The sequence below is a fragment of the Gavialis gangeticus genome, unplaced genomic scaffold, assembly GCF_001723915.1.
Source record: "Gavialis gangeticus isolate Ggan-Ray unplaced genomic scaffold, GavGan_comp1, whole genome shotgun sequence".
Taxonomy (NCBI): domain Eukaryota; kingdom Metazoa; phylum Chordata; order Crocodylia; family Gavialidae; genus Gavialis; species Gavialis gangeticus.
The window spans coordinates 7,016,472-7,033,929 of record NW_017729031.1 but is presented as its reverse complement, the minus strand read 5'-3'; the positions used below and the strand labels follow the sequence as shown (position 1 = coordinate 7,033,929).

Genomic DNA, 17,458 nt, shown 5'->3' with positions numbered 1-17,458 from the left:
ATTGTGTAATGGCGGATTTAATTTTTCATTATAATAATAATTAGCTTTTAAGGGGTTAAAATATAAAACATATGCTGGTAGGGGTATGCGGGCAGCTGGTAAATCTAGAAGCGGATACGCAGTAAGAAGAAGTTTGAGAATCTCTGCAACAGACAGACTTGTGGCTTGGAGAACTACATGCAGCATGGGGGATAGAAGACAAAGTAGCATCCAGGTTGATGGGGAATGGGAGAAAGGCAGGCATATTTTACCTGTTAAGAGCAAAGACAAGCAGCATGAACATGAGGACCCTAAGGAGGGACTTCTCACTGCTCCCCGAGAGGCAACTACACTTCTAAAGTCATAAAGCAAGAACTCCACCTGTTGCTATGCTCCAAGTGCAGCTAGAGAAAGGACAGGGCTCTGACCCATTTCAGGTGCTGCTAGCTAAACCTTCCTTTATATATTGCGTGTGCACGAATCCCTATGCTGCAGACCCCTGTACTTAAAGAGAGAAGGAACTCTGCACTGTCTTCCTGGTTTACTGTGCATGCACACACAGATACAAATGCACAAAGATATCCAGAACCCAGGTGTTTGACTAAACTATGCCCGTAGGTTTTTAAGAGATGTGATCGCTTCATATCACGTGCATCAATTAAACAATGCCAACATTTTATCTCACCAATGAAACCATTAAATTTATACTTATTTGGCTCACTGGGGCCAGATTTTTAGAGAATTTGAATGGCGCTGAAGTGGGATCTAACAAAGTTCTCCACTATTTCAGATGAACAGGAACAAACATGCTTCATAAAGGGGCATAGTCAACTGGAGAATTATGCTGCCATTTAAAATTGTGTATTGACCACAGCCACAAGTAATCCCTAAGATTTCTATGTTGACAAGAAAAAAGTCAGAACAGTGTACATTGCATTGAGAAAATGTCAAGACAGAAAAGACTCACCTGGCTCTGTATTTTTTGTCCTTTCTTGGCTCGTAAGAAATCAGGTGTTTCAAGGACTGAAGTATACTTTGTCTTTTGCTCCTTGCCCGCAGCTCTGTAAACAATCTAGAAAGAGACAAAATCTGGCAGTTAATTCCTCTGTTACAAAATTCAATTAATATTTAGATAGAGGTGCCTGCTACTGCTGCACCATGAGTTCCCTGAACACAGGTTACTGCTGTGGCAGCATCAGCTCCCTGGGAACACCATTCTGGTACTCCCTGGGCACATCTACACATAATGCTACACCACCATAGCAATGCACCACAGAGTCGTAGAGTCCATGGGTGTCTACATGTGACCAGCAGCTACATTGCCATAGCAGCATGCTCCCCCATTATAATACACCACTACAGCAAAGTAGCTGCTAAAACTAACTGTGCACTACATGTAGGCACAGTACAGGTGGTTGCTGTGCCATGCTTTAATACTTCCAAAAGGAAGTACTAAAGCATGGCGCAGTAACAACACTGCCATAGGACAACGTATAGATGCTTCCCCTCTAAATCAGCACCTGGGACTGGCGCCCACACATCCACCCCTCATTACACTACTGCATTTAGATAATCACACACATGAAAGGACCACATAGCAGGAATAGCAGGAAAACCCATGAGACAATTTGCACCTCATTTAACCATCACTAAAATGGACAGATACATCATTCCAATACTTACTTCACTCAGATGTGTCTTCAGCTCCTGAACTGTCCTGTACTCTGGAGTGTCAAGAACCACACTGTATTTATCCCTCATCTTCTTCGCATCATCAGTATATACATAATTAGACTGAAAAAGAAATACACGAGTCACATTTGCTAGCTATGTTATTGAAAATATACAACGAAACTTAACACAGTTAGATGTTGCTACAGTAGAATCCCACCCTGCTCCTTAATACTTGGGAACATTTGTGTCCCTGTTTAGCTACATCACTGTAGCATTGCGTCCCCCATTATGATGCACCGCTACAGCAAAGTAGCTGCTAAAAATACCCGTGTTATCTTCATTGCTCTGGTGTCCTTAAAATAGATCATCTTGACACTTGTGCATCCATAAAAAATGAAGTGATCAATGTGTGCATTTGAGTTCCAGAAAAGAGCACCTACCCAAAGCTTACGCAGGTGACGAGCACGGACCATATCAGGAGTATCATACAGGAAACAGCCCAGGCCCCTTAGCCACTGCAGATCCTGTTTGTATTTATTCTGTGAAGCAAGCACAGTAACAAAGAAATTAAAAGTTGACCCTTTTGGGGAATACTAATTAAATAATTACTATGCAATATTTTAAAACTCAAATGACAAGTCAAATTCTTTTCTTATGGACACCTGCATAGGCGTCAAGAGAAAGGAATTTGGCCTGCTACATTCAAAATCAGATTATTTTATTGAAACAGGTACTTACATCACTTGTGATTTCCCCAACATAGTGACAATGCGCCACTTGAGGAGTGAAGGGCAAGGAAATCAAGTGTCCCCGCATTTTAAATAAGTCTGCCTTGTAGATCAGCTGGAAAACAAAGAACATGAAATTACATTGACATATTTGATCCAGCTGAATATTCCAAACATCTCCCTTAGGAAAAATTATAGGAAAAGACATACATCACTGACAGCTTCCTGTGTAGCTTTGACTTGGCGAATTTCTGGTGTGTCAGGGGTAGTATGAATCTTGTCCTTAAGCTTGTGGTATGTCTCCCGATACATCCTCTGCCCCAAAGAAAACAGCATTCCACATGTTAAAAATTAAACACTTAAAACAAGGCAATACAACATCCAGGTCAGCAAAAAATTACTATTATTACTCTGGTAGGCCAAGAGTTCCTCTAGGGAGTACAGAATGGTAGGAAATGGAGTCACTTTGCAAGAAAGGCTTCTTAGTAGCTAAAGATATTTCACAAAAACCAGTATTACTGTTAAACATATCTGATATATGCTATGGAGGATCAGAGCCCTGATCAGGCAAACATTCTTTTAAGCATATGGACAGTCTCATTAATATCAACAGATAAGAATATGTGTATGCTTTTGTATACATTTGGCCTAAAAATGTTGACAATATGGATCTCACTAAGAGACCCACCAATTTTTCAACAACTTTTATCAAACAGCAGCTAAGTTGGTTTATAAAATTGTACTATAATTAATTTTGTTAGAGAGTAACAATTCTACATGATAATATGTTCATAAAGACATATGGAAAACAATTTTTACAGTACCTCATTGATAACTTTATTAACTTTCCTGATATTCTCAAAGCCAACATCTTTGGGTCCAAGGGTGTAGCCTTTAGCCTTTGTGTGCTCATAAGCTTCTTTATATTTAAGCTGTAATATTGAAAAATGAAGTTTAAAAAAAAGTTGAACCAAATCACAAATTATGTTTGCATGTGACTGTATCTGTAATCAATATTTCAATTTCTATCCTACCATTTACCATTCATGGTAATGAGCAACCCATATCACTACAGGACTATATTCATGCCTGGATTTTTGCAACTGCTGGCAGATTCTGCTGATAGAAAGGCCATTATGGAAGTTTTTGCAGGACAAAGTAGCACACTTTTAAGGATTTTAGCACCACTGAGCTTTAAAAATCCCACCAGGTATCCATCTATCTGCTTCTTTTTTCTGTGATCATTCTGGTGCATAGTTTTTGTCTAGTTTCACCCAAGATAAAAAAAAAAGGATAGAGATACTGAAACAGATAGGAGAATATTTTTTTCACAGAAAACAACACTCCCTTTCTGACCTCACAGTCCTCATCCTCAAGGAAAATTTACAACACACCTTTAAAAAGACAGGCCTGGGAACAAAAATCCATTACCTTATTGGACAGAAGGAATCAGGAACCTAACACAGACATTGACTTCATGGTTTATTGCAATCTAATTTATCCCCAATCCCCAAAGGTGATAAGGACCTTCTTCATAGGTTTTGCTCTTCTATTTACTGGGCTATCCTTTCTACCACATTTGTCCTATTAGATCCCAATAATGTCTCATATCCTGTTTTTATTTACATTGGAGTTTTGCACAGGCCTCTGTTCTATGTGCTATATAGCTCAACTTGTGTCTGCTTTTTTCACAGAGATTTGGAGAAGGGTACTTCATACTCAAAAGCTTGCCTATATTTCACCCAATAAAACTGATTAATAAAGGATATCCTAGCCTCTTACATCTTCCTTGGACTCTCAGGGCTACAATATCACCCCATTCTACCTTGGCTTTTAAAGACACTTGGAGCAAACATGATTAGTTTAATTTATGAATATGCTTCCAGGAAATGTTGTGTATTCATACATGAGGCACAGAGATCCCCAAACATTCCTTTGCAAGAAAAGAACTCAATATACAGTACTTACATCACTGCCCATGTATTGAACATGTTTAGCATGCTTAAAAGCTGGTGTGTCTGTAGGAAGTTTGTATGCAGTGGGAAGAGCATTTATTCCAGCCCAGCGGTACAAATTCTGCAGGGAAGGAAAGAGACAAATATGTGAAATATTTAAGAGAATTTATTAACTGTATAGCAAATATCTTCTTTGCAATTCAACTCCATACCTAACCCTTAACTCTACAGAGTCATTTGAAATCTATAAAGCCAGTGGGGATACGTCAGGGATAAATGTCTACATACATTAGGCTGGGTATGCTCAACTTCCAGTCCGCAACTCAAATCTTGCCCATGGAACAATGGCATCTGGTCTGCACTGTTGGGAATTTTGGTGGTGGAGAGCAAGTAGCAGTTAATGCTGCCACCCCTCCCTGCTGCCAAATTCCCAACCCCAACACAGCTGGATGTGGACCCGCCTATGCCCCCTTCCCTGCAACATGGCTGGATAGGGTCCAGGCCATGCCCCGTAGCCCACAAGGCCAAGTTGAGGTCAGGCCAAGCTCCTCTCCACCATGTGGCTGGATCAGGGCTGTGCTGTCTCCTGCCCCACTTCATGTGGATGGATGGGGCCCCACTGAACCTGCCCTAGGTGCTAGATCAGGACCACCAGCCGGATCCACCTTGCAGACAAACTGAGAGCAATGACCATCTGGCCCACTGGGCAAAAAAGTTGGGCACCACTGCATTAGGCAATAGGGCTGTGTGAAGCTGCGGTCCCTGATTCGATTTGATGGAGATTCAGCCTGATTAGGTGGCTGAATCTCTGAACTGAATCAGAGGACTCTTTAATCTCTCTGAATTGAATCGGAACCCTCCGAATCAATTTGGAGAGATTTGGAAAGATTTGGTGATTCAGACATAGACACAGCTTTAAAAGTTTTTTCTACATACCTCTAGGTAGCAGGTGGCTTGTGAATGCTGCAATGCTGGGGTGCACGGAGTGTCCCACAGAAGCGCAGAGGGCTCCCCAATGCGCTTGGCAGCAGACCCAATAGTGAACCAGCAGCACTTCTGGTCCACTTCTGGGTCCACTGGGGAGCACACAGGGGGCTCCCACCATGCCCCCCTGGCTCAGTGACTGGTACCTCCTGGGTCTGGGGGGGCACCCTGGGTGCCCCCGTAGCTGATCACCGATCCAGGAGGGGAGCGTGGGGGGGGCCCCCCGTGCACTCCCCAAAGGACCTGGAAGTGAACCGGAATTACTTCCAGTCCACTTCTGAGTTCACTGCCGAGCACGTGGAAGGCCCTCCCCCATGCTCCTGTGGGACACTTCATATGCCCCAGCATCACTGTGTTCACGAGCCACCTGCTACGTAGAGGTATGTAGAAAAAACATTTAAAGCTGTGTCTACGTCCGAATCACTGATTCTCCAAATTACCATCAAATCTTCAGATTTGGCCGAATCGAATCAGGAACAGCGATCCAAATCAACTAATCAAATCACTGTCCCCGATTTGGGTCGAATCCAAATCCAAATAGAATAGGGCCTGCTTCTCACACCCCTATTAGGCAGCTTTTTAGATTAGCTAGAGGGTTTTTTTAGGGTAGTCAAACAATTAACCAGTGATCAGGGCTAGGGCAGGTCGTGGGACAGAGCCATGGGAGGCTTGTGCTTGTCTAGTGGCATAGGGGAGTATGGGTCCCTACTACTGCATGCACCCCCCCAGGGGAGGCATGAGGGGCACAGGCCTCCCAATTTGTGTGTGGGGCAGAGGCAGGTTGGGGTTCTCTGCCCTGCTGCCTTTGCCCCAGGAGTCGCAGTATGCCATGTCATGGCTGGGCAGGCAGGGGACACGTGGCACGGCCAGCACGCAGCTCTTGGGGCAAGGGCAGCAGGGTGCAGGCTGAGCCTGGGTGCAGGCTCCAAAACTATGTGTGCGATTGACTGCTATTAAAAAAAAATTAACATTGATTGATGTGTTAATTGCGTGAGTTAACTGTAATTAATTGACAGACCTAGTTTTTGTCCCAGTTTATTTTTAGAGCAAAGTTCAACCACTTTATTTGACAGTCCAGAGAAACAACTGAAGCTTTTGGATAAGCTTTTTCTTTCAGTATAGGAAAGAAGTAGTTTGTGGCTTTGGAAAAAAATGAAAATCTGTCCCCTTACTGACTTTGAACCAGCTGTATTGCATATCTGCTTTGGAGTTCAGCAAAGAGGCATTGTCCTCACACACCTGCTTGCTGGCTCTGCAAAGGCTGCATTTAGAGCTGGCATACTCACCCAGTATTGTCATTGAAAAGTGACTGATTCTGACTGGGACTGTCCCTTTGCTGAAGTTTTTGTAAATTAGACATAAACACACAGACTGCTCGTAAAATCAAAGAGAACTGTGCATGTGCATTTAACACCAAAGGGCAAAATATAGTTTTATTATTCTTTAGTCTCCTTCTAGAAATTATGCATTTGTACTTACTTCACACTGTATCTTGTGAGCATGATTTGCCCTCTCCAAGTCCACTGTTTTATTAGTGGGGATCACTTTGCCTCTAACGTTGTGCTGATATTCACCGCGATAAACAGCCTAGGAATAAGAAAAGGTGTAAAAAGTCAGCCTATGGATACTGTCTCATGGTACACATTGCCTACCTGACTCTTTTGTCAGTTATTATGTGCACACATCTCAGCAGAAGTATAACTGAGGAGGAGACATCAGGGCAGCAGGGGAGGGGTGCAAAAATAAAATGTGCTGCTGCTGACAGTTGACTGTGTTGCTCCCAGCAGCTGAAGGCTGCTGCTGTCCCATGTGCTGCTGCTGCCCACAATGAAGAGCTGCCATGTTACACCTTTGTACATCAGCACCACATTTTGAAAGACAGAAAAGGTGTATACAAACATTTGTGGAGGTTAGTGGGAGGTTAGATCGAGTTAAAAATGGCTACCTGATCTAAGATAAGTCAGGTTGGGGAAGACTAGCTTGGGAGGACCACAAAGAAAACGAGGGTTCACAGGAGGGTTCAGAGGGGACAAGTGGAGTCTTCAGGAGGGAATCTGGAGGGCAAATGAGGTCTGCAGGGGAGATCAGGGGGTCTACTGGATCCACAGGGAGGATCAAAGGGGCTATGAGATTCTATGCCAGGTCAGGGGGCAAGCAGGGTCTGTGAGAGGGCTGGGGGGCACGTGTGGTTCCCCAGGATGGCTTGAAGGATCAGGAGGAGGAAAGCAGGGTGAACAGGGGGGTTGGTGGCATCTGGGAGTGTTTTGCAGGATCAGAGGGCTAGCAGGATCCGCAGGGGAGGGGTTGGGGGGATGGGGAGGCTCTCTCTCTCCCACCCTCCAGGATCAGAGGCTACTTTTAGCCCTCAGACCCTCCCACTCCAGTTAGCTTAGATCATGTTTGCCATTTTTAGACCAATCTTATTTACATCTTAATCTAATTTAGATTGTTAACTTAGATCAAGTCATCCATTTTTAACCTTCCTGTATTTCTGTACAGTTCACACTTAGATCAACCTAAGTAGGGATCTAGTGTAAGTTCCATACCTGGGCAAACTAAGTTAGGTCAGGTGGCCATTTTAGCACTATCTGACCTCCCCCTAAGATCTCCAAGCATCTGTATATACTCAAGAAAAAAACTGTGTATTCAGGACAGTTACAAAAAAAAAAATCCTTTCCATGCTGTTCAATGCACCAGCTATGTTTCAGTTTCCTGCTGATGGGGTTGCCAGGGGAGTAAAGACTAGCAGGAAAATAATCGAAACATATTTACCGAGACATGATGCATATATTACTATATTACAGGATGGACATGTAATATCAATACTTACATCACTCAAATTCTTGCCACTGATGACATTCTGAACATAGACAGGAGTGTCAAGGATCATGGTGTAGTCATTCTTCATTTTCTCTGCCTTGGATTTGTACTTAATCTGCAGAGAAAAAATAAAACAGCTTCATTCTGGCTCTTGTTCAGTTAGGCATCTTCTTCATGGTATTAGTAATGCACTCTGGCAATAAGAATTTATAAGCAAAAAGGCTCAATGTGCATAACTGATACGTTTGGCTGAATAAAAACAGTCATAACGTTGCATTAAAGGTGTACTATAATGCTTTAACTTAAAAACATAAAATATATTATTATATATAGAATAAAAAATATTAAATATATATGTCTACAATATGAAACCACAAGCCCAAAGCAATTCCAATTACTCTTGAACAGATATAATTTTATAAAATTAAATTTTTAATTCTTTTGTTTCATACCCTATATAGCTCAAAAGCCCTGAGTCACGAAAGAACCAGTAGTCAGGAACAGTATTTAGGCATGTTGTCAAGTCCCTTTGATAGCAATAACACTTAAGGATATTTTTAAACCTAAGCACATTTAAGCATTTCTCTGAATAGACACGCATTTAAATAAATGCTGAAGTGCTTTTCTGAGTGGGGCCTATTTGATGGACACTTCTTTACTAAAAACTAAAGATCAAAACATTTAATCTGAACATTTTAGTATACTAAAAGGCTTTCTGGCTTTCATGCAAGGGACTACATGCAGTTTTTGCACTGCATCCTTTTACCTAAAGAGCATGCCTGGAAGTGAAAGAAACTAAAAAGCAGGGCCAAAGTAGACAGGTCAGACTTACATCATCACGAAGGTCATAAGCATGTTTGGCATGGAGAATTTCAGGAGTATCCCAAACAAAGCAACCAATGCCTTTCAGCCAGTTGAGGTCATCCTTGTAGATAACCTACAGTATTAGACCAAAAAAGATATGATAAACATTTCAGTACAACCTAATTGCTTATCACTAAATCAATCCCAGAGGTTAACTTTCAATAGCAAATACCCTTTCCAACAGTCCATAAATAAATGTCTCTGAAAATGAAAAGGCAAACATACCATTCAATCTTTTTAATTTTGATTTACTGACTATAAGGAACTGTGTGAGGAAGCCCCTCTACAGAAGTGATTCAACAAGAAGGGTTTCAGTTAAACTTATGTTTTTCACTATAGTGTACCACTGATGGCATCGGGTATCTATAGGGTAAAATCCTCAGAAAATTTGGATAGTTTTACCAAATTCAATAGAATTGTTCCACGTAGATCCTAGGATTTCTTAAAATATTTATTTGCAAAAGCAATGCAATTTTTAAAAGGAAATACACTAAAAATGCATTAAATGGTTGAGCAACTGTATGAACATTTGTTTCTAATTTCTACAACTAGGAAAAGGTCACATTTTCAATAAGATCAAAGAGTTTCTATAACCAGCTTTAATTATTAGTATCCAACAAAAATAGCAAAAAAGTGTTTCAATGCTGAACATTTTAGTGTGTAAATTGATTTTACTTACAGATAAGGACTTGGTGTGGCTGAACTAATCTGATGATACTGCAGTTATGGCTATTACTGTCATATTCAGTTTGCATGTGGAATTTATGCATCAAAACCCACCATTTCAGGTTAACCATATGTGTTCAGAAAATCGTGCTTGAGGACTTACATCACTAAGCTGGTCCGTGACTTTTCGAACATGGGCGTTGATATGAAGATCCGGCATGCAGATCCACTCATGGAGACGCGTACGATAATCAATTTCACTGACTTTCTTCTGTGTGTCCTTAGCACCAATTATTTCCAACATATCTGGTACAATGTGGATTTTGGCCTTGTTCTTCTCATAGCCTTCTCTGTACAAACGCTACAAAGTTAAACACACACATATTAGTAATATCACAATACAATCTGAAGCACTGTTTAAAGCAGCTGATTTTCTCGTGAGTTAATAGTTGGAATGCCTATATGGTCAGTACCAGCACTGACTATAATTTGATAGTCTGATTTACACTAAAAATAATTCACAAGCTGGTGATTTCTATGCTCCCATGCAAATCAACGGCATTATTAAAATATGGTTTGGTATCATTTACATGTGTAAGAATGGAAAGTCTATTAGTTACAGTAGCATGGTTCCATATTGTAAATGAGTCCCTCAACACGGTAGGTTTTGCAAGGAAGATAGAATTTTGTTCTGTAGACAACGTGCCAAAAGCTTGGTCACAAAGGTAACTTAACTTAGCAGACGGGCCAAAAGCACACACAAACATGTTTAGAGAGTTTAGCAATATGAAAAGCTGATGCACACTTACATATGAAATCTGGATTAATATGGGATGACTATTAAATGTGCTGACTACGAGAACTTATTTTTTTTAAATACTTACATTAATGTTATACTTGCCAACTCTAAGGCATCTTGCTGTGTTGGGATCATCATCAACACTTCTAGGTAAAGTGTAAAGTGCTTTAAACTTATCATATTCTTCCCGATACTTGACCTAAACAGAGACCAGGAAAGGATGTAAAATTATTCCTTTATGACAACTGCATTTTTAGAGCCATATTCTTCAGCAATTGAAATGGGCACTAGCCTAGCAAGATCAAGGGAGATTACAAGCATTTCAGAACAGGTTTTGTTTTCAGTTTTATTATAGATAGTAAAATAGCACATACATTCTGGAAGCCATTAAAGAATACTCAGTGCATCTCTTGTAGGGAAATAGCTGCACATTTTTAACTTATAAATATAAATCTCTAATTGTACAAGTGTACCTCAAGAGAGCTAGCTTGTATGGGCTTCAGTTCAGCAAAACATATAAGCATATCCAGCAAAGCATTTGCTCACATGTATAGCTTTAAGCATATGTTTAAATCTTTGCTGAATAGGGTGGATTGCTGAGTCAGACTGATATACCCTAATCTTTCTCTAGTGATTTTCAATAAGCATTTCCAGCACCACTAAGACACAGAAGCTGAAGATATTCTGTTCACTCACAAGACTAGCATTATGCTTCAGTTCTTTGGCACGTGACAGAAGAACAGCATCAGAGGGCAGTATGTAACCCGTGGCTTTCACCTTCTCCCAGGCGCTTTTGTACAGGTTCTGAGGGGATAAAATGTTTTTCTGTATAATACTCTTATGTTCAGTAATAAACAAAATAGGAAAGCAATTAAACCCACTAGCATTTTAAATAATATCTCCACAGACCTCTGAACTCTTGCTCTATCCCCAGAGGCTCTACGTTTAGTCAAAATAACCTCCTTTCAGGTTAGGTGACAAACTCAACTCTTCTTTTACTGATGCCCATTCTCATATCAGAATGAGTCCTAGCTTAAATGAGCATTTCTGCAGTAAATCAGCTTATCAATATACTGTAATTTGCCAAGGATCTGGAACTAAAAAATCCACAACTATAAAAATGAAAATCCTACCCACTTGCTATCTGAGGGGAAGAGCTAGAATCACTTACATTGCTATAAAGATGCTTCAGATTTTCAATTCTGTCATGATCCATTGTTTGCACCACAGTTGTGTATTGGTCTTTAGTTTTGTGATAAAGTTCTTTATATTTCACCTATAGAAAGAAATGTAAAGATGAAATTGCTCTTTTAATTATCATTTTGAACCCAAGGAGATTCATGGTGGAAAAATGGGAGATGACTTACTTCACTAGCATTGAGGCCACTCTGGACTGCAGTCACATAAACTGGAGTGTCAGTAACAACACTGTAGTTATGCAAACCCTCTTTTCCTGCAGCTGTGTACTGAAGCTAAGAAAACAGACAAAAAGAAGTATTAGTTCTGACAGTGCTTCAGCCTGTTCCTTCTAGCAAATTCAGCAACCTTGCTATATCTCACCACTCGTTTCTTTACTTAATACTGAGAAACCAGGGAGGAAGGAGGGAGGGACAAGCCAGCAGCAGTGAGCTGCTTCTTTCATGGGCTCAACCCCATTACTTTAGCCAGGGAGGTTGAGGGGGGCCAGAAGGTGGTGGGGCTCTGATCTAGCCCCCTCCCACTTCAGCTCAGGCTGGGCAAGCTGGCAGTTTGTGAAAGGAGCAGTGCTGGTGACAGCCCCATGCATCAGCCCAGCCCCGACTGCATGACAAATTAACCCTAGAGATCACAAGTTACCTAAGGCTCTCTAAAACAGAGCACCTTCATTTGATACCTCATTTGAGGAGGGTTAATTTTTCACATGATCAGCCACTTTAAAGTGCTCTGTAGCCATGAAAGTGTGTCACGGCATGGATGTAGAGTGCTTTCAGGGGCCTGAACATGCGAAAAATGTAACTTCTGTCTGTGCCCTAAGTAGACCAACCTCATGATCTTCAGATTAAAATAAACTTGCTTGCAATCCTATCCTCTGGCTACTTGCTTCCCTTATTATTCTGTTTTTTTCCCATAAGAAGAGGAACTCATGATGTTTCTACAGATAAACCTGAAGCACTACATGGTGGATTTTCAATGCAAGCACACTATGCTACTACAAACCCTGCTATCAGCTAAGAGAAGATTTACTTACTTGGCTTTGCAGGTCATATGATTTTTTAGCATGCAGGATTTGTGGAGTGTCCCATACATAGCATCCAATTCCTTTCAGCCAAGTTAAGTCATCTTTATATATAACCTGAAGAAAACAAATCAATTAGTTTTGCACTCTGCCTCAAAAGTGATAACTTTATCTTTCCCATATCTAACTAGTGTCTTCTACATGGCAATATACAATGATACTACTAGCTCTAAACAAGTCTTGTTTGCTTAAAGTTACTTTTGAAAGTTTATATCTAAGCACAAAAAAGTTGTTGTCACTATGTTTTTGCAGCTATTTCAACATACATTTACATGGGAAACAATGCAACAACAAACCATGACATACAGGTTCAGAATATTAACACACAACAAGATTTTCTAAGGCATACATAGTCATGCCCACATTCATATGTAATTTCATACTACAATTACAGCATTGGCTAAGCCAGTGCTTTACAGCCTGCTAGGTGACCTATACCACCATTCTATCATCTCTGTAACTGGTACAGCACCCTACAATGCTGGTACAAAAGTAAGCTGTTGCTGCTTGCAGCTTCTGAAAAACATTTTGGTCCCCAGTGTATGCTAAAGCAGCTTACAGGAAATAATAAATACAACATAAATAAATAATAATAAATAAGGTAATTATAGATTTCCTAAGAAAAATAATATAAAGACCTTTAATGTAGATTCAATCAAATGATACCTTGAAGCAATTTAGAAAGTATGGTTTCATATTTTAAAAAGTTAAAAAATAAATCAAGAAGCTTAAGTCACTAAATTAATTCAGCTACCAACATTTTAAATTAATAAACAGGACACATACATCACTCAAAATCTCCTGGGCTCTCTTGGCCAGAATAACATCATGTTCTTCAGGTGAACAATTCCACTCATGCAAGTAGGTTCGGTACTCAAGATCACTGAGGATATACTGACACTTTTTAGCCAACACGTGATTCAACATGTCACTTGGGATATGGACATTTGCTTTGGTGTCTTCATAATTCTTCCTGTATGCCAGCTGGAAAACAAAGTATCGGGGGAACAGAAAAATGAATATTAAAAATGTGCATTTCTCAGATACAAGTTTGACTATGACAGACTATAACACTGGGACCTATTCTGTACCTTCAGAGCTAAATAGGAAAAATCCCATGGATTACATTGAAAGGTTTGAACTTATGCTGCTGAAGAATTTAAATTAAAAATGATTTTACTAGAGTTATACAAAGGGAAGATTGACCCTTGGTGAGGGAATGAATGAGGATTCAAGGTGTAAGCAGTCCTTATGCTCCAAAGATTGTTTTTAGTCTAAAAAGCTGGAAGGAAAGGGGGATTTTTCCTCTTGTCACCATCGCTGCTTTTGTTCTTCACCAGACCTTCTGCTCACACTCTGTTAACTAGATCACAGTGACTAAATGCAGACAGAATATTAGTGATTATATTGCATACAACTGCATATGGCCTTTAGGAGAATATGAGTATGCAGTGAAGGTAACAGACGGCCCAGTATATGAAAGTTTCAAGTAGATGAGCATCCACAGGCATAATTCTGTTCTGTGGATATACAAGTACTGCTAGGTGACTCTAATTCTGAAATTCTCTGTTAAAGCAAAGGTAGACTGAGCAATAAAACACCTGCTCAGATTTCAGGCAATTGCAAACAATAAATACTAATGAATCTGTCAAGCCCAATGTGGTAGTGAGTGGGTGACACAGAGTGGGTGCTAAGGGGAAGAGTATACTAGTGGAGCATATATATACTGATCTGTACCTTGCCCCTCTTCTCTTACATCTTACAGCATTCAATGCCAGGAAGTCCTAATTTGTAGGTTCTACTCCTAAGTATCATGTCCCACTGATGGACAAATCTTGCATGAAGCTGTCCATTCTTTCAAACTAGGTCAATTAATCAGCCTCTATAATTAATTATCATTTTAGCATCCTAAGCAGCTTCGTACTTACTTATTTATCCCTAGCTACACACCAAGCATTCAGAAAAACCTGCCAATTTAAAATAATGTTTTGACTTAATCAAATACAAGAGTGTTTATTATGAGTTAAATCTTGAAGGCCTGATCCTTCAGTTTTTCTACTAACAAATGCCTGTGTGTGTTGAAGGATCAAGGCTTTTTAGATACCACAATACTGAAAAAGGTAATAATATAATAGATAAAAATCTTTCCTTACCGCACTCCTCATTTTCTGGAATGCTAGAGAATGAATGACGCTGGGGAACTCACTAACATCCTTCCCAGCCAAGTAATGGCCCTTCAGCTTCTCATATATTGCTTTATATTTAAGCTGCAAAATATTCACACAGAAATTGTTGAGATGATTCAAATAAGCAATACCTCAAAAAGAGATGCATGGTATTGAAAAAAGATTCACACCAACCTCACTGTTAATATAATTAGAGTGCTTAGCTCCAACAACAGGGATGTATTTTTCATCCAAAGTATAACCTATAGGTTTGGTGATTTCCCATGCATCTTTATACAGTTTCTGGACAAAGAAAAGATGTATAGGTTTTGATTAAAACATCCAGTACATTTTCAAATGAACATATTCATATGAGCAAAATATTTAAAGTTAGGTCTTTCTACCATTACCTACAGTCAATAGTCCTTTAGGGCACCTATACCTGTGCAGTGAGGCTGCTCTGACACTCTGTGATTACAGCACATTGGATCAGACTCAGCTGCTGGAGTGTGGTAATTACTACGCTCCAGCAGCTTCCAGCATTTTCATGTATTAAAGCGTACCCCCTCCCCCACTACCGGAGCATGTATATAAATGCCCTTACTTCGTAAATGGTACCAGAAAAAGTATCTATAATTTAAATGTGAAGCCTTGGTTTAGAGCACAATACAAAATAGGTAAAGCTGTATTTCCATATTCATGAAAATATTCCTAGTCCTGTTGTCCCCCATCCAGCTCTTAATCTGACATTTCATTCAAGTTTCATTAGATGTATAATTAAAAAAATCTAAAGCATTTTTTCAAGATGCAAACATTTACAATACTGCCTGGCTATTCTATACTGTACTGTTTGTATAGTGCAGCACTTTTCATCAGTAGATCTCAAAGTAGTTTGCCAAGGACAGCAAATATAATATCCCCATTTTACTGATAGGGGAACAGTGGCATGGAGAAGTAAAGTGACTTGCCCCAGAGCACCCAGCAACTAATGGCAGAGGTAGGAATAGAACTCAGCTGTGCTGTGTCCCAATCCAGGGCATTATGCATTAGGGTCAGTAAAGTGAAATAAAATGAAGTGGTTAAACAGACTATGTACAAAAACTTACATCACTATAAAGCTTAGACATATCTCTGGCAAGATTCAGCAGTGGAGTGTCATCAGAACCGATATACTGGCCCCTCTCAAGGTTAAATGTTTCCTTGTATTTTAGCTAAAGAAGAAAATAAACATGTTAATGATCTATGAAACATCAATTAGCTGATTAGACCTCCTGTCAGTTGCAGGTGTTTACTGCATGGTGAATTTATCTCATATACAATGATACTATCAAAGATATACCAGTCACCATGGTCCTTAAGCAAGTGTCCCTTGGAACTTAAGCAGATTCAAATGGCATTTAAAACACTCGATCTGTAAGAAGGTTTTAGTAGCTTTACTATAAATTCAGCCAAAATGGATCTAATTTTGATTACTAGAAATCTTACATTTTTTTTACTGAAGAACATAAAATGCCATCACACAGTCATGCTGTGTTGCTCACTTACATAACACTTTACTAAAAGTCTAGCATTAATAATATAGTGCACTGCTAACTACAGAACATAGCCTGGTATAATAATTAAGCTGTCCAATAATGTTACTGTGACAGTTTTTTAAAAAAAAGAATGCTTACATCACTTTGATTGACAGCGTTAATCTTCGCCAAAACAATTTCTGGTGTGTCAACCACTGATGTCATATTGGAAAAGTTATCCAGGGCCTCCTTTGTATAGACTCTCTGCAAAGACATAATAATATCACCTTAAATGCTATGTACTAGAACCAGGACAGAATCATATACTTTGCAGAAAATTTACTCACCTTATTTACCAAATCTTGGGCATTCTTTACTCTCTTGTGCTCTACAGAATCCAGTGGCATCCACCCAATGCCACGGAGCCATTCCAGATCAGATTTATAGAGATTCTGGAAAAAGATGAAAGGAAATGAAAGTATTGCACAGACAATATCATGAGTTAAGCCAAAGTAAAATATGTGAGCTTCATAAATACAAGCCATATACTTAAAGCACCAAGTGGTCAGAATTAAAGACTGTAAATATAAAATCACTTACTTCACTTTGTAGATCATAGGCCTTCCTTGCCTGGATGCAGTCGTTCTGGTCAGGATGGCAGGTCCATTCATGGAGGTAGTGACGGTAGTCAATATCACTGACCAAGGCCTGGCAGTCCTTGGCACCCACGACTGACAATATATCTGGTGGGATGTGAATTCTAGCCTTTGATTTGTTATAAGCTGCTTTGTACAACCTGTCATTCTGGATCTCGCCTGCATGCTCAAACCACACCAGTTTGGGATCATCTCTCATAGTGGGAACTCCAACATAGTGACCTTTTTGATTAACATATTCAGCTTTGTATTTAAGCTGGGGAGGAGGAAGAGAGACATTTTAATGTCAAAATGGAATATATTTGTGAAAAACCTGTTTTCTTGTATATCAGAAATAACAATGACCTGGCTTTACTGCTAAATACAGTCACAATTTTCA

At 39.8% G+C, this 17,458-nt stretch overlaps 1 protein-coding gene across 8 annotated transcripts in view; it reads right to left on the bottom strand.

The window, feature by feature from the left end:
• Window positions 1-17,458, bottom strand: part of NEB (nebulin) — a 255,506-nt gene that overhangs the window by 75,423 nt on the left and 162,625 nt on the right. For all 8 annotated transcript variants that reach the window (XM_019522420.1, XM_019522414.1, XM_019522415.1 and 5 more), the window contains 23 exons: window positions 17,024-17,335; window positions 16,771-16,875; window positions 16,583-16,687; window positions 16,016-16,120; window positions 15,105-15,212; window positions 14,898-15,011; window positions 13,531-13,728; window positions 12,697-12,801; window positions 11,837-11,941; window positions 11,641-11,745; window positions 11,166-11,273; window positions 10,555-10,668; window positions 9,834-10,031; window positions 8,973-9,077; window positions 8,151-8,255; window positions 6,800-6,907; window positions 4,350-4,457; window positions 3,206-3,313; window positions 2,592-2,696; window positions 2,392-2,496; window positions 2,094-2,192; window positions 1,663-1,773; window positions 947-1,051 (listed from right to left, as the gene is read on the bottom strand). In XM_019522420.1, the coding sequence (XP_019377965.1) occupies window positions 947-1,051; window positions 1,663-1,773; window positions 2,094-2,192; window positions 2,392-2,496; window positions 2,592-2,696; window positions 3,206-3,313; window positions 4,350-4,457; window positions 6,800-6,907; window positions 8,151-8,255; window positions 8,973-9,077; window positions 9,834-10,031; window positions 10,555-10,668; window positions 11,166-11,273; window positions 11,641-11,745; window positions 11,837-11,941; window positions 12,697-12,801; window positions 13,531-13,728; window positions 14,898-15,011; window positions 15,105-15,212; window positions 16,016-16,120; window positions 16,583-16,687; window positions 16,771-16,875; window positions 17,024-17,335 (2,841 nt within the window). The remainder of the gene's footprint in view (window positions 1-946; window positions 1,052-1,662; window positions 1,774-2,093; window positions 2,193-2,391; window positions 2,497-2,591; window positions 2,697-3,205; window positions 3,314-4,349; window positions 4,458-6,799; window positions 6,908-8,150; window positions 8,256-8,972; window positions 9,078-9,833; window positions 10,032-10,554; window positions 10,669-11,165; window positions 11,274-11,640; window positions 11,746-11,836; window positions 11,942-12,696; window positions 12,802-13,530; window positions 13,729-14,897; window positions 15,012-15,104; window positions 15,213-16,015; window positions 16,121-16,582; window positions 16,688-16,770; window positions 16,876-17,023; window positions 17,336-17,458) is intronic.